This window comes from Bos taurus, chromosome 10 (genome assembly GCF_002263795.3).
Source record: "Bos taurus isolate L1 Dominette 01449 registration number 42190680 breed Hereford chromosome 10, ARS-UCD2.0, whole genome shotgun sequence".
Taxonomy (NCBI): Eukaryota; Metazoa; Chordata; class Mammalia; order Artiodactyla; family Bovidae; genus Bos; species Bos taurus.
The window spans coordinates 31,000,025-31,017,240 of NC_037337.1; the positions used below are offsets into that span (position 1 = coordinate 31,000,025).

General features: G+C 36.8%; 1 protein-coding gene across 2 annotated transcripts in view; it reads right to left on the bottom strand.

The window, feature by feature from the left end:
- The window catches only part of DPH6 (diphthamine biosynthesis 6), a 189,318-nt gene that overhangs the window by 162,986 nt on the left and 9,116 nt on the right, over positions 1 to 17,216 (bottom strand). For both annotated transcript variants that reach the window (XM_059890680.1, NM_001077016.1), the window contains 1 exon segment: positions 16,228 to 16,421. In XM_059890680.1, the coding sequence (XP_059746663.1) occupies positions 16,228 to 16,421 (194 nt within the window).

Genomic DNA, 17,216 nt, shown 5'->3' on the forward strand with positions numbered 1-17,216 from the left:
ACTGTCCAACTCTCGCATCCATATGTAACTATTGGAAAAACCATAGCTTTGACTAGATGGACCTTTGTTGGTGAAGTAATGCTTCACCTCCCGGTCTTATTTTTTGCTGACTGTATAGAGCTTCTCCATCTTTGGCTGCAAAGAATATAAGCAATCTCATTTCGGACCATCTGGTGATGTCCATGTGTAGAGTCTTCTCTTGTGTTGTTGGAAGAGGGTGTTTGCTATGATCAGTGAGTTCTCTTGGCAAAACTCTTTTAGCTTTTGCCTTGCTTTGCTTTGTACTCCAAGGCCAAACTTGTCTGTCACTCCAGGTATCTCTTGACTTCCTATTTTTGCATTCCAGTCCCCTATGATGAAAAGAACATCTTTTTTTTTGATGTTAGTTCCAGAAGGTCTTTTAGGTCTTCATAAAACCATTCAACTTCAGCTTCTTCAGCATTAGTGGTTGGGGCATAGACTTGGATTACTATAATACTGAATGGTTTGCCTTGGAAATGAACAGAGATCATTCTGTCATTTTCAGATTGCAACCAAATACTGCATTTTGGACTCTTTTGTTGACTACTAGGGAATCAAGATTGCCGGGAGAAATATCAATAACCTCAGATATGCAGATGACACCACCCTTATGGCAGAAAATGAAGAGGAACTAAAAAGCCTCTTGATGAAGGTGAAAGAGGACAGTGAAAAAGTTGGCTTAAAGCTCAACATTCAGAAAACGAAGATCATGGCATCTGTCCCATCACTTTATGGGAAATAGATGGGGAAAAAGTGGAAACAGTGTCAGACTTTATTTTTTGGGGCTCCAAAATCACTGCAGATGGTGACTGCAGCCATGAAATTAAAAGATGCTTATTTCTTGGAAGAAAAGTTATGACCAACCTAGAGAGCATATTGAAAAGCAGAGACATTACTTTGCCAACAAAGGTCCGTCTAGTCAAGGCTATGGTTTTTCCAGTGGTCATGTATGGATGTGAGAGTTGGACTGTGAATACAGTTGAGCACCGAAGAATTGATGCTTTTGAACTGTGGTGCTGGAGAAGACTCTTGAGAGTCCCTTGGACTGCAAGGAGATCCAGCCAGTCCATTCTGAAGATCAGCCCTGGGATTTCTTTGGAAGGAAGGATGCTAAAGCTGAAACCCCAGTACTTTGGCCACCTCATGCGAAGAGTTGACTCATTGCAAAAGACTCTAATGCTGGGAGGGATTGGGGGCAGGAGGAGAAGGGGACGACAGAGGATGAGATGGCTGGATGGCATCACTGACTCGATGGACATGAGTCTGAGTGAACTCTGGGAGTTTGTGATGGACAGGGAGGCCTGGCGTGCTGCGATTCATGGGATTGCAAAGAGTCGGACACGACTGAGCGACTGAACTGAACTGAGGGCTACTCCATTTCTTCTAAGGGATTCTTGCCCATGGTAGTAGATATAATAGTCATCCGAATTAAATTCAGATTATCTTTGAGATCTTATTATCTTTGAGATCTTAATATCTTTCTTGAGAGATATTGGACATTCACATCTGCTCTCTGGTACACTAACTCCATGCTACTTTCCTCTGCTTTTTGAAAGCCACAGAAGCCCCTTCATAGCACATAGCATATTATAGGCTTAGTGGCCAATAGATTCCTAACTTGAGTAATCATGACTACAAGTAGCCAAGTAGCCTAGGCTACAAGGCTTTCTGAAATTGATGGTTCAAATGGTAGTTCTTAAACCTTAAAAAAAGAACAGATCATTTGGGGACTATAATAAAAATTTAGACCTCTTGTTAGAAAAATTTATATTTACAAAAGAACTTTACAAAAATTTCAGGGTTCAAAAATATTTCTCCCCTCTAGGTTAAGAAATCCTGTCAGAAAATATCACGTTAGCCTGCACTGAACTCCACTAGACTGACTCTTATTAGCTTCCTGTGATCAAGTCCAAACTATATGATCAGTAAAAATCAGTAAAACTTGTGTGAGGTTTAAGGAAGTCACAAAAATGACTGTGAGACAAATAAACATTATTAAAGGAGTGAAATTGTGAAAGGCTCAAAAGGGAAGGCCATGGGGTATGTACCAAGTGACAATAACTCCTCCTCCTCTCTGGTAACCTTGCAAAATTACTACACAGAAAGGAATCCACAAGGGAACTTGTTTTAAAACAGACCACTGACCATTTCAATCGCCCTGGAACAAATCTTATAATAGGTAGCAAAGAATTTTGTGCACAGAAGGGAAATGCCTCTTCTGATTTGTCTCTATTTGTATAGAAATCTATAAGGATCAATATTAGCTAAATTTTGTCAAGGCTTGTTCAGTAAGTCTAATTAAACAACTGCTCATTGAGCACCTACTCTGTGCAAGTACACAAAATGATCACATGCTTCAGCACTGTAGATTCTCTGAGCAACGGTGGCATAATTCTACTGACAGTGAAAGATAACTGCTCTTATATACAGGAGTATGCATAACAGTTCCATTTTAATGCCTCTGCCTTGTTTTAGAGCCATTTTTAACATCTCTTAGTTCTTCACATACTGTCTCAAAAGTTGAAAATCCTCTAAGTTTAGTTCAGGTAACTTTCAATTAAAGTTTTTGCTTGAGGCTTTTTACAAATGAGTTAATAGAAAATACACTGACTCAATTTTAAAAATAAGCATAGAGGGATGGTACGGGGAGGGAGGAGGGAAGGGGATTCGGGATGGGGAACACGTGTATACCTATGGCGGATTCATGTTGATGTATGGCAAAACCAATACAATATTGTAAAGTAATTAACCTCCAATTAAAATAAATGTATATTTAAAAAAATAAATAAAATATGAAAAAAAACTTAAAAAAAATAAGCATAGAGTTAAACCCTAAAAGAACATGCCAAAATAATTTTTAATGGAAAAAAAAAGCATCTAGTAATAAGAACCTTTGTCATCTTTGGGTTACTTCTTTATCTTTTTTTGAAACAATCCATGCCTCTGTTTACCTATGTAGGAAACTGGACAGGAAACATTAATTCTACACATCTTTTGGAACACTGTACTATTGGACTAAAAGAGTCTTAAAAAAAACTCTGGAGGGCCAAAAATTATAGATAACAAATGTAGAAGAATAAATTCAGTCCAATATATAATATAAATTTTCCCCCATTAAAACCTCTTTCACAATTTGAACGATTACCACTCTTTTTCTTCTCTGCATTAACATACTAATAAAGTCAAGAGGAATTACACTCATCTCAATGGCAACTTGAAGCCACTACTTAATATTAATATACTAATGGAAATTTGTATGCAATAAAAAAATTGATTTGATTTAGTTTTACTAGAGTATTTGGGAAGCTAGGGAATAAAGATGAAATAAAATCTGAGACTGACACGAAATTGGCAGGTTTTAAAAAAACTAAATTATATAACATCTTTTATTCTAGAAACCTAAAGAGGCTCTCATATATTTTCTCATTTATTCTCAAAACAAATAAAAAAGATAGAAGGAGTTTTACAGATAGAAAAAGTGAATTCCAGAGAGTAGTTGAACTTAATGCCTGTACAGTCCAAGGAGTGTTGTGGGGTTTCATAAAAAATCAAAAAGAACAAAATACAATCCTTGCCCCTTGAAGTAATTATAACTTTTGAACAAAAACCCACTACGAAAACAAAACACACAACAAAACAAAGCCAGCAGCTCTGGATATTAAGATAGATTAAGTACTATAAGAGAAGTACAATGTTACATGAAAGTTTCAGAGAAGAAGATATTATACTCAAGGGGGGCATATCAAGGAAGGTATCAAGGAGATGCCATGTAAAAGAATGAATTGGAAAAGAAAAATTATTTCTGAATAAAACATAGCACTAGGCAGGAAAGACAAGGACTATGTAGGGAAGAAAGAGTCCTGACAACAGTCTAGTGCAGGTGAAACATAGGTTCTAAGTGGGGGAATACTGGGAAAATGTGAAAGAGAAGATGAAGTAATATTGCAGAGAACCTTGGGGGTCAGTGGTAAAGATTTTTGATGAAGAGAAAAATGTGCCTGGATCTATGCTCTAAAAAAACTAACCTGGCAAGAGTTTCCAGGAGACATTATGGAGTGTGAAAGACTGGAGAAAGACCATGGTAATTTGAATCCCACCTACATACATTAGTATTATGTCAAAAGCATTAGTACTGTACATTGCACTCCCCTGTAGGTACTTTATTATTTATTTAAAGTCACGGAATAGGATAGAATATTTCAGTTGCTGTGTACTACATACAACTCTATGAAGAAAATGTAAAAGGACCAACAAGACTAACATGTATTAAGAGGTAATCTTGATTAAATTAACCCAGATTGATATGGAGTATCTTCTATACCATCCTATACAGATTAAAGAGATGACAAAGTTAGGGTGCTGCAAATTGAGGATCACAATATTTGTAATAGACAGCTATCATAATTCACTTTGATCATCAACAGTGCCCAGGGAAAGCTGAGTAGATTAGCCATGTAACTGTCAGTTACCAAGGCCTTACATAGACTCCTTATTCCTCTTTATTTCAATATTACCATCAAACCTTATCAACCCACCTCTTCAGTGTCCTCTCTTCAACTCTCTCACTTGGATTCCCCCAGCTCATGTGCTCAGAACCTTTCAGCTAACCAAGTATCTGAGTTTTCAATTTGAACCCTCATCTCCAGTCCACGGGATCTCAAACAGTCAGACATGGCTAAGCAACTGAACAACAACATCCCACTTCTTAACATTATTAGTGGTTCAAACTAATGCCCTTGAAGCTTCCTTCAGCCATACATTTCTACGTCATTTCTTTTGCAAAATCCTTCAAGGTGGTGGCTTTCAAACTTGTTTAACTGCAAAAACTTTTTAACAGTAAGAAACATATATATATCTAAAATGTTAACAGCTTAGCATGCACATCACACATGTGCATACACACACACACATACACACATATGTTTCACAAAATAATAAATAACCTTACTATGAACAATGGATTTTTATATTTTCTATTTTATTGTCAGTTCTTTCACTTAAAGGAAAAAATGTGACCATTAAATTCAGTTTGGAAAATATTGCCTTGGGTCTCTTCACTGCCTGAACTTGGTCAAAAATTTAAGTCACTCTTCTTGGTAGCTTTAATCTACCTTTCCAGACTTATTCCCACTACTCCTTAAAATTGAGCGTTAGCCAAACTGAACTGCTGCTAAGTCGCTTCAGTCATGTCCGACTCTGTGCGACCCCATAGACGGAAGCCCACCAGGCTCCCCCGTCGCTGGGATTCTCCAGGCAAGAACACTGGAGTGGGTTGCCATTTCCCTCTCCAAACTGAACTACTATTTCCCTAATATATCTTATGATTTCCTGCTTCCATGACTGTGGCTAAACTAAGCTCTTAATCTGCAACATTCTCTTAGGCATATTCCATGCCTGCCTTTGTCAAAATTGTAACAACCTTTAAGGATATCAAGTGTAACTTCCCCTGGAAAGCCTCTAGTGACTTCCCAACACAGGGGACTCTTTTCTTTTCTGAATCCCCACAGCTCATTAAAGGCACACTCTAATGGCAACTCTACATTATATTAGTTTTTTGTTTCTGTGTATTATCAGGATCTTGTACATCTCTTTACTTTACGATAGTGGTATATTATAAGCATTCAATTAATGTTTACAAAATTAAAGACTTGACGAGTGAAGGTAAAAGGAGAAGAGGGTGGCAAAGGATGAGATGGTTAGATAGCCTCATTGACTCAATGGACTTGAATTTAAGCTCTGGGAGATAGTGAAGGATGGGGGAACCTGGTGTCCTGCGGTCCATGGGGTCACAGTCGGACATGACTTAGTGACTGAACAACAACAATGACAAAATGAAAGACATAAGAAACATCTCTAAATATTAATAGTATTAGTACAGGTTAAAGTTAACAGGAAAAGTCAAGGTCAATTGACACATATTTTGATTCTCACATGTCATAAAACAAGCCCCTATTAAATCATTTCCTATCAATTAAAAAAACCCTCTAAATATCTATTGATATCATCATTGATTTTACGGTTAGTTTGAGGTTTGTAGTAGCATGTGTGTGTGCTCACTTGCTCAGCTGCGTCTGGTCTCTGCAGTCCCATGGACTATAGCCCGCCAGGCTCCTCTGCCCATGGGATTTTCCAGACCAGAACACTGAAGTGGGGTGCCATTCTCTACTCCAGGGAATCTTCCTTACGCAGGGATCAAACCCACAATACTCATGTCTCCTGCATTGGCAGATGGATTCTTTACCGCTAGCACACCTGGGAAGCCCGACTTTACAGTTTAGGCACTACAAATTGCTGAATGAAGATGTTCCCTATTTAAAAGGGAAAGCCAACATAAAAAGTTCAATTCACGACCTATCGTTTTGCTGTGAGACCACCAATAGAGTCTTATGTTACAAAAAATGTAAAGACAACAATAAAGGAATAAAATAATCTATACTTACAAATCTTTGTAATATGTTCTTGGTTATTTAATAGAGAAGATAACAAAGATGTGGTAAACTACAGGTGTAGAAATGAAATAATGGGCTGTGGAACAGATACAATTAGCATCTTAGACAACTTCAGAAGTAGACATTAACAAAGGATTTCGTAAAAAATAAACAGTAGCATAGTCAGGAAAAAAGTAAAAAAGTCAGTAGGACACAAACATCAGAGTTTGAAAAGCATGAAAGAAAGAAATTTGAGAGACAAGTCAAACATACCCAACACACTTTAAAATATATAGAGTAAATGGTAAGATAGAAATCTATGGTTCGCAGAAGAAAGGAATACAAGGACATAAAAGTAAGTCAATTTGTGGATTTATAGAGGCAATGAATCAGGCAAAAGATAAAGAATATGTAAGTGCATGTGTAATGTACACATACAATCACTGATACTAAGTTCAAGGGTGAGGAGACAGAATGACAGCTTTGCTAGGATGAGGAGGTCATGTTTTTCAGGCTTTAAGGGAAATCTATAGATGAAGACTGTAGACCTGTGATAAGTTTACACGCTGTAATAACTGACAAGTATAACCTAACATTTTATTTCCAGACAGATCATCCATCGGGTACTTTCACATGCATGCTTGACTTTAAGATCAAAAGGGCCAGAGATGGCACAGCCTCAATACAGACACACCTGGAAGTCAAAATGACACTGGTCTGTGCTAATTCGAAATCTTCCTGTCTGGAGTCCAGAATCAATACAAGCAAAGCATTTCTTATGCCAAGGGACTAGGCTTAATGTCCACATCTTGGGAACCGACAGGGCTTGAGGCAAGCTGTACAATACTTAAGATCCAGGAGCAATGTGTACAGTGCCATGTGCCTGTTTAATTAGCACTATGGGTCCTCCCTGCAAATCTTAAGGCCATCTTATATGTTCTTCCCACTCAAAACTCTTTGGATTTGCCTTAAGCCATCCAATGATCTAGGGTTTTTTCCCCTGAGATCCAAACTGAAAAGAGATTCACAAAGTAATTTTCCACCATAATAAGGAGGTTTTCTAAGATACATGTATCAGTTTGAGAAAGAATCCGCTTAGCATTTTTATAAAATATTTGGCAGCTGGAAATTATTCTTGGTAAATGGTGACTCTGCCAAATCAATAGGATACCCTATTTTGAAAAGTTTCACTATCATGTCCATTCTATTTAAGCTTCTAAATGAAAAACAAAAATAAAATTGCCAATGGTTTTACATTATATTTTTAAACAATGCTGTGACTTCCCCTGCATTAGATAAATTATTATATAAAGAATAATCTGTTACATTTCAGACTAATTTGTTCAACAATCCTTTAAAAGGCATCTAAAGTAATGCTCAACATTCCCCAAGCCAGGCTTCAGCAATACGTGAACCGTGAACTTCCAGATGTTCAGGCTGGTTTTAGAAAAGGCAGAGGAACCAGAGATCAAATTGCCAACTTCCGCTGGATCATCGAAAAAGCAAGAGAGTTCCATAAAAACATCTATTTCTGCTTTATTGACTATGCCAAAGCCTTTGACTGTGTGGATCACAATCAACTGTGGAAAATTCTGAAAGAGATGGGAATACCAAACCACTTGACCTGCCTCTTGAGAAACCTATATGCAGGTCAGGAAGCAACAGTTAGAACTGGACATGGAACAACAGACTGGTTCCAAATAGGAAAAGGAGTACATGAAGACTGTATATTGTCACCCTGCTTATTTAACTTAAATGCAGAGTACATCATGAGAAACGCTGGGCTGGAAGAAGCACAAGCTGGAATCAAGATTGCCAGGAGAAATATCAAGAACCTCAGATATGCAGATGACACCACCCTTACGGCAGAAAGTGAAGAGGAACTAAAAAGCCTCTTGATGGAAGTGAAAGTGGAGAGTGAAAAAGTTGGCTTAAAGCTCAACATTCAGAAAACGAAGATCATGGCATCTAGTCCCACCACTTCATGGGAAATAGATGGGTAAACAGTGGAAACAGTGGCAGACTTTATTTTTTGGGGCTCCAAAATCACTGCAGATGGTGACTGTAGACATGAAATTAAAAGACGTTTACTCCTTGGAAGGAAAGTTATGACCAACCTAGATGGCATATTCAAAAGCAGAGATATTACTTTGCCAACAAAGGTCCATCTAGTCAAGACTATGGTTCTTCCAGTGGTCACGTATGGGTGTGAGAGTTGAACTGTAAAGAAAGCTGAGCGCCGAAGAACTGATGCTTTTGAACTGTGGTGTTGGAGAAGACTCTTGTGAGTCCCTTGGACTGCAAGGAGATCCAACCAGTCCATCCTAAAGGAGATCAGTCCTGGGTGTTCATTGGAAGGACTGATGCTAAAGCTGAAACTCCAGTACTTTGGCCACCTCATGTGAAGAGTTGACTCATTGGAAAATACCCTGATTGTGGAAGGGATTGGGGGCAAGAGGAGGAGTGGACAACAGAGGATGAGATGGCTGGATGGCATCATCGACTTGATGGACATGAGTTTGACTAGACTCAGGGAGTTGGTGATGACAGGGAGGCCTGGCGTGCTGTGATTCATGGGGTCGCAGAGTCGGACACAAGTGAGCGACTGAACTGAACTGAATATGCCAGGAACATAGCTGGACACAAGAGATATAAAAGTGGACAGCACTTAGATTGTCTTTGAGGGTCTCATAGTATAGCAAGAGGCAATCATATAAACAATCCGAGTAATGAACTGAGAAGTACAGTAGAGGTATAGACAAGCTGCCAAGATAAAGGAATGTAAATCAGAGCATATTTCACAGAAGGATGTGAAGCAAGAAGGAGTTCAGGAGAACAAAGAGATAAAGGCAAAGAAAAGCATAGGCAAAATCCTCAGATACAAAAAAGCAATCTCCTGGAAACCTAATTTGTTCAATATAACTTGACCCAGAAGCTTGTGTGAGAATAACAGAATCAGACAACAGGTGGGACTGCAAAGGCCTTTTCCTAAGGAGTCTTTTTTATCTTAAACATGGGTATTTAAGTACTTAACACAGATCATGCATGCATGCTCAGTCACTCAGTCATGTCCAGCTCTTTGAAACCCTGTAGACTAGGGCTCATCAGGCTCCTCCTCCAAGGGGTTCCTTCCCACCCCAGGGATTGAACCCGCATCTCTTACGTCTCCTTCACTGGCAGGCAGATTCTTTACCTCTGCACAAATTGGGAAGCCCATTTTCACAGATCAGCTGATAATAATGTGGTACAAAGGTTTGCAGGTACACAAGGCAATACTGAAGGCAAGTGGACCAGTTAGAAGACTTGTACAGTCTAGTTATGGTCAAAATGAAGTCAAAGGGTCAACTTCAGAGGTAACAGAAGTAATATAAAAAGGTCCTGAATATCTAAGGATTGTGGTTGAGATGGGAGGGAACTGAGAGAAAGTAGAAGTCTGGTAGTGAAGCCCCAGGTTACACTCAAGTAATGGGATAAATAACAATGCTTCCAACTAAGAGGGAAATACAGAAAAGGGAGCAAATTTGCACAAAAAGATAATGAGGAAGTATTGAACTTGTTGAGTTTATCATGCCTATCATGAGCAACTAAATAGACAGGTCCTAGAGTATAAGCTCACTGTTGTGGCTCTAATCATCAACTATTTTTTTTTAAAGAAGCTAAGAAGGAACAGAAAGAGGGAGGGAGGAAGGCAAAAAAGAAGGGCTGGGGAGAAAGGGAAGAAAATACTGAAAGAAGAACCATCAAGAATGGCTCTCAAGCTTGTGAGCAGTTGGAACCTATTTACTTTCAGGAAAATTGTTATTCTTTAACCCCCTACCACAGTTTAGCCTACTATCAGCAACAGCTTGCTTTATATTTGGAGACCTACCCTTCCAGCACTGGGTCCTGTTCTTCTGCTAGAACCACAGTAAATGTGGTTTCAGTAATCATGACTCAGTCTCTTGCTCCAGGACTGGCACAGGATCTAGACCTGTCGCATCAAACAAAATCATCTTCTCCCAACAACGGGTTCATGGATGATACAGGTGAAGCCACTGAATGACAATGAACCATAACTGTATTTTCCTTCCAGCAATTTGAGATTGCCACTTTTCCTACTAAGTATGGACTTCCCAGGTAGCACAGTGGTAAAGAACCCATCTGCCAATGCAGAAGACACAAGAGATGCCAGGTTCAAACCCTGGGTTAGGAAGATCCCCAGAGCTGTACATGACTGAGTGTGTGGGCACACGAGCGCACACACACACACACACACACACACACACATACATATATGAGCTAGAAAGGATGTAATTACAAGCCATCTTCTGACTACAGGGGTCCACACTGAGAATAGAATCAACAGAAGGTAAAGGCAAGAGATTAAAAGCGGGTGTGTGTGTGTGTGTGTGTGTGCGCACGCGCGTGTTCTGATTACATCAGATCAGTCGCTCAGTCGTGTCCGACTCTTTGCGACCCCATGAATCACACAAAGTTTGTATCTTGTTTCTAATCTACTTAAAGCTAACTTATCTTCAGGTCATTATCAGTAAATTCTCTTTTCATTTAAATGAGCTTGAACATGACTTTCTGCTCCTTGTAATCAAAAAGAATTTTAACCAATATAAAGAGTAAAGTAGTAATCGATGTTTTCTAAAAATATTAAATTAAAATCCAGTTTTAAAAAATCAGTTATTCACAAGTCTATCAACAGTAAATACTCTATTGAAAAAAGAAAATTATGCATTTATTGTTGCATTCAAATTAAAGCTATCCACTAAGTAATTTAAAATCATATTTAACATAATTAATACCAATATAAAATGCCTAATGCAAAAAGGAACATGAAAGAAGAAAAGTATCAAAGATTAGAAGAGGAAGATTGAAACTGAATATTAAACTTAGGGAAGAATATTAAATGAATTTCATCAGAATGAAATTAACACAGATTTCTGGATCAAGACATTCCATTAAAATGAAAACAAAGTTATAAGCTCTAAAAAACAAAGAAAACCTGGGGGGGGAGACATCAATGGAGTACGGATTTCAATTAGATTCTTGAGTCAGAAAGCAGCAGCAGAAGGAACAATGACTGATAAATCAACAGAGGAAGTTGTAACCCACAGTTTGTATAGGAGAGAAGAAAGCCAAGAAAGGAACTAAACAAGGCCACACTATCCTGAGCTCCAGCCAGGTATAACAAGGATGAAGTGTGAAGCTGGAAGAACTCTAATCTCAAAAACAAAGCATCTATTCAGCTTTCCTCTTGCCTTATTCTTAGATATGAACAAGTAACCAAGACATTTGAGAAAAGCCTTCAACATGAAAGGGAAAAAAACATGAGAAAACAGACCCCCAAGAATACACGAATATTTCAGAGAATGAAATGTTTAAAGACTCTAATCTGTATTTTAAGATGGATATAAGGATGTTATTAATATATCTACAGAAGTAAAAAGAGGTTATTATTAAAAAGGAACAGTCAATAAACAAGTAAAGTTCCTGATTGCTAAAATAAAATTTCAACAAGAAAGTAGGGTGTTTAAAAGGGCAACCTCACAGAATGTACAACAAAAAGATATAGAGAGGGAAGATATGTAAGAAGAGACAAGAGACATGAAAATTCAAACTGGGAGGTCTAAAGTGTGATCGATTAGAGTACCAGCAAAAGAGAATAAAGAAGGTCAAAGGGAATCAATTATCAAATAATGGAAGGGTGTTTTGCAGAGCCATCCTCATACTGCAATTCTATTGGCTCTGCCATTTTTTGTGTGTCAGATTAGATAGCAGGTTCTCCTCTTTCTCTATCCAAAAAAGAAAGCAGTAGCAGTTTTAGGTCTCACATCCATATATTGCTCTGCACAGGAGAAAGACCTTATCTTTTGCCAACAGTCCATCATCTTACGTTTCATCCTATGTGGTACAATGCAACTTAATAAAACCAACCCTGACCTAATGGCTAGGGCCAAGATGCCATGCTGTGATTGGCTTTCCCATGGATTAATGCCATCCCTAAACAATCATTAGGATAAAAGGAAAGAGGTATGCTGCTCCTCAATAGAAAACTGTAGAAAGGATACAGGGAAGCCACTTTCAACGTCCAGTGTGCTGCTGTGACATTTCATTACATCAAACATAAAGACACAATCATAAAAGACAACAGAGAAGAAAAACAAGTCAGCTAAAAGAAACAAATATCACACTAGCATGAACCTTCTCATCACAAAATGCTAGAGGACCATGGAACAATGCCTTTAATGATCTGAGGAAAAGTAACCTTCATCCTAAAATATTAAATTTAATGAACATACTAATCAAATATGAGGGTAGAATAAGAACATTTGCAAACTGCAAGGACTTGAAAGTAACTTCTCTAAGGAAATTTCTTATTGATGGATTCCATTGAAATCAGGGAATAAACCAAAAAGGGGACAATATCAGATCTAGTAAGAAGCAGCTCCAGTTGAGAAAGAAAGAATAAGTGATCCTTAAATATATTCTCTATAGAGTTATGGTATTTAGACATATCATACAGGAACTATTGCATTGCTTTATGTGACTTAAAAGAAAAACACCCCAGAATTTGAAAATTACTATATTTTTAGAGAATAATACAAGTTATCTATATGCCAAACTAACCCAGATGAGAATCAAATGATATTTTAATATTAAAGAAATTTTAAAGAATAAAATACTAGCTATATGAAAGCCAGATATTTTGCAAACAGCTTGAGATATATACATATACACACGTGTCATAATCACCTGACAATCCATAAGACGTCAAGGCTTATTCCACTTCTATTAGCTTTCATGACTTCTTCAAAATGTTGATAGTTAGGAATCTTTAATTCTGCAAATTCTTCCAAGTCTTTCCTACTTCTTTTAAGCAATTAGTCAATTAAACTCTTTGTAAAAAACAAACATTTCCTATTCAAATATTAGCTCTAATATCTGGGGGTAAAAAGAGTTAACAAAAACAAAAGTCTGACATACATGTGAAAGTCACAAAACTACAACCTGTTATAAATAAATGTTTAAAATGAAAATGAATCTAAATGCTTTCAATTCTTCATTAATATTCAAAGGATTAAAAAATGCAATTCCATCTTTTTCTTAGAACAAGTGAAGATGAACTTGAAGAATTATAGCTCTTCTCAACTCGTTTTTTCCCATAATTACTCAATTATTCATTAGAATATGTAAGACCTCTATTGGAATCTTTCCACCAGTGTTTCATAAATGGATTTAACTATAAAAGCCTGGTTATACAATCTCTTCCATAAAAGCAGTATATTTCTGATATTTATGTCCTTAAAATATCCTATAGTAAAATTAATATTTTTGCACAGGAAAAGAAGGAACTATTTAGTCCCAGACAACTTGATAACATCTCTTTCAGCTATAGTTATAATTATCATGTATGAACTTCCAAAGCAGAAGTTGTCAAGATTTAACATTAGCATTAATTTATGTCGTAACTGACGGTTACTATAAAGATAATGGCAACGCATCCATTTCTCCAAAGACAGAATGTATCAAAAGGGAAATTTCTTCTTAATTACTACTAATCAGCCCATTTTTAATTAAATTGATTAGTAATTTATTATCTTTCCCTTTCTCGGAAGGGTGTTATTATCACAGTTTCTCCAAAGTTATCAGTTATCAGTGGTTTTTAAGCAACCTAATTACCTGTAGTTTAGAGTCCTACCATTTTGTAATGTTGATTTATGCTGCAAACTTAATACCTAGTTTCTTTGCACCCTGAGGAAGAATTTGAGAAAGAAGAATTTGCACTCAATATTTCACACCTCAAAGTGAACGCTGTCAAAGTCTTAGTTGTCCACATGGAGAGAAGTGAAATTTCTTTTATGCCTTCTCTGTTGTTTGACAGGACTTTCCAGTTGGTTCAGTGGTAAGAAATCCACCTGCCAACATAGGAGACACAGGAGACGTGGGTTTTATCCCTGAGTTGGGAAGATCCCTTGGAAGAGGAAATGGCAACCCACTCCAGTATTCTTGCCTGGAAAATTGCATAGACAGAGGAGCCTGGTGGGCTACAGTCCATAGGGTCACAAAGAATTAGACATGATGATAGCATGTATATTCCCAAAAGGAAGAAATCAGGTCCCTGTGATTTCCTTTGAAAAGTATTTACCTTTTATGCTACCCATATCCAAACAGCAATTTTTTTTTCTAAATAGTAAATTATAGAACCATTCTTTCCCTATCAGTTTTGTTTTTTAAAGGGTAAATAAAAATAAGAATTTTCTGTGTTGGAGAAGATTCGAGAGTCCCTTGAACTGCAAGGAAATCAAACCAATCAACCCTAAAGGAAATCAGTCTTGAATATTCATTGGAAGGACTAATGCTAAAGCTGAAGCTTCAATATTTTGGCCACCTGATCCAAAGAATGGACTCACTGGAAAAGATTCTGATGCTGGAAAAGATTGAAGGCAGGAGGAGAAGGGGATGACTGAGGATGAGATGGTTGGATAGCATCATCAACTCGATGGACATGAGTTTAAGCAAGCTCTGGGAGTTAGTGATGGACAGGGAAGCCTGGCGTGTTGCAGTCCCTGGGGTCTCAAAGAGTCAGACACCACTGAGCAACTAAACTGAACTGAATTGACGTAGAAAATAAGAGATAGTTTCAAAGTGAAACGAATTGAAGAGTTTCATATATTTTTAAAATCAAAATTCTTAATTAATATTAGGCTTTGATCAGCATCAAATCTGAAGTACAGCACTAAAATAGCTATTTGGGACTAGCAAATTTTTTCATGACAGGGGTTCATAACATAACTTCTGAAAAGCTAAACTTCTCTAAAGAATGAGAAAATAAAATGCAATGTCCCTTGGTACAAGAAGGGACAGAAATTTTCTTTCCTTTGTAAAAAAAATATTAAGACATCAAGGAAATATTTGGTTTAAATTCTCTATTTCACTAGCTACACCTTATATGAATTGCCTGTAGTTGACTGGATAAAATTCATATTTAAGAGTACTGAACTGTATTCAAATAGTTGACTATAATAAGAATAAAAAGATGACTGCTTAATATAAAAGGATATCTATTAATTAACATTTACTAAGTATAGTACCTAGTAGACAGATAAGTCCCATACTTTCTCTCCTCAATTTTCTATCCTGAGAAATTAAGAATGAATGCACAATTGCTGCAAACTCTTATATTCAGAAACTTAAGTATTTAATTTATAAACCTCTTTCACAAACTTAAAGTAAGGCTCAGTCTCTCTTTAGGTCTATTTAAATTTCACCAAAGCAGAAAGGTCTTTCTGGACCACTCACTGCCATCACTCTTCATCACCTTGACTCCGCTTCATCTTTCTACACAGAACTCTTCACCACCACACATATAATTTATGTGTTTGCTTACTGACCTGTCTCCTACAGAAAAGTAAGCTCCAACAAAACAAGACTTTTTCTGTCTGTTCATTGTCCTATCCCCGGTGCCTAGAACTATACATAACAAGGCATTCAAAAAAATATTTGCTAAAAACATGATTGAAAGTTCATCAGCTCCAAAATCCTAAGGAAAACTTGGGTAAATATCATTTGACAATTATCGGTGCCAGACTATACCAAAAATTCTATTTTTAAATAATATTTAATATAAAGGCATAGTAACAGTTTTCTAACTGAAAAGACAAAATAGCTTTTCAAAGAATAGTTGGGCTGCTTGGAGTTATAAAATATTTTTAATAAATAATTCAGTAAATATAATTTACTAAATTACATACTAAACTCAGTAAATGTAATTAGTCGCTCTGCATACCTTAACAAGTTTCAAAAGCTCATAGAGATCTTCAACCTCATCACCTTCACATTTGGTGTACACTGGTCCCGTATCCACGCTCTTTCCCCTTATGGTACGGCGGTAGAGGGGAAGAGCCATCGCTTCTGCATACAAATCAATGGCATGATGACCCACTGTCTGATACATGTAGCTATCCAGTTCATCTGACCCCACTGCAACAAATAAAGAGAAATAATCAAACAGAATGAAAGACAGTGGGTTTAAAAGTCCACCTGAGTTTCACTGCCTAGAGAGCAGTCAACACAACTTGATTCCAAAAATATCAATAGGAACAAAAATATTCAAAACAGATGAATCACATGAACCTTTTTAGTGATACAAATGAACTTAGAAATATACTGGAATAGGCTTTCTGATTTCTTTACTCTATTTTTTAGAAAACAGAACCATGAATATACATAAAGATTATGTGCAAAGATAGTCATCACAGCATTGTTTATAATATCAATAGATTAAAATTATAGTATATTCACATAATACTATGCAGCTATTAATATAATTTTGAAGAAGAGTATTTTCTAAAGTATGTCCTGCAGAATAGAAATCCCATGAAATATTATTAGGTACAGCATGAAAAAATAAAGGATTCCGTGGGTAAATGAATTTATATAAAAAATGAGGATAAACCATATTAAATAGGTGTTTTAACTGCAATTCTTCCTAGGCTAAGCAGCTTTAAGATGCTCTAACAAGGCAAGAGTGTATGAATTATCTCTCAAATTTATCTGTATAACACTTACATTTTTGTAGGGTATTTGTGTTGTAAACACAATATCTAGAAATGCTATGGTACAATAATAATGACAAGGAAGGTGTTAAAAAACATTTTTAAGCTTTTAAAAAGTTACAAAACAATGTTTGACATATATGTGTGTATCTGTGCGTATATGTGTATATATGCATATATGCCGAGCAGATCTAGGCTTTCCACTGAATGTGAAAGAATT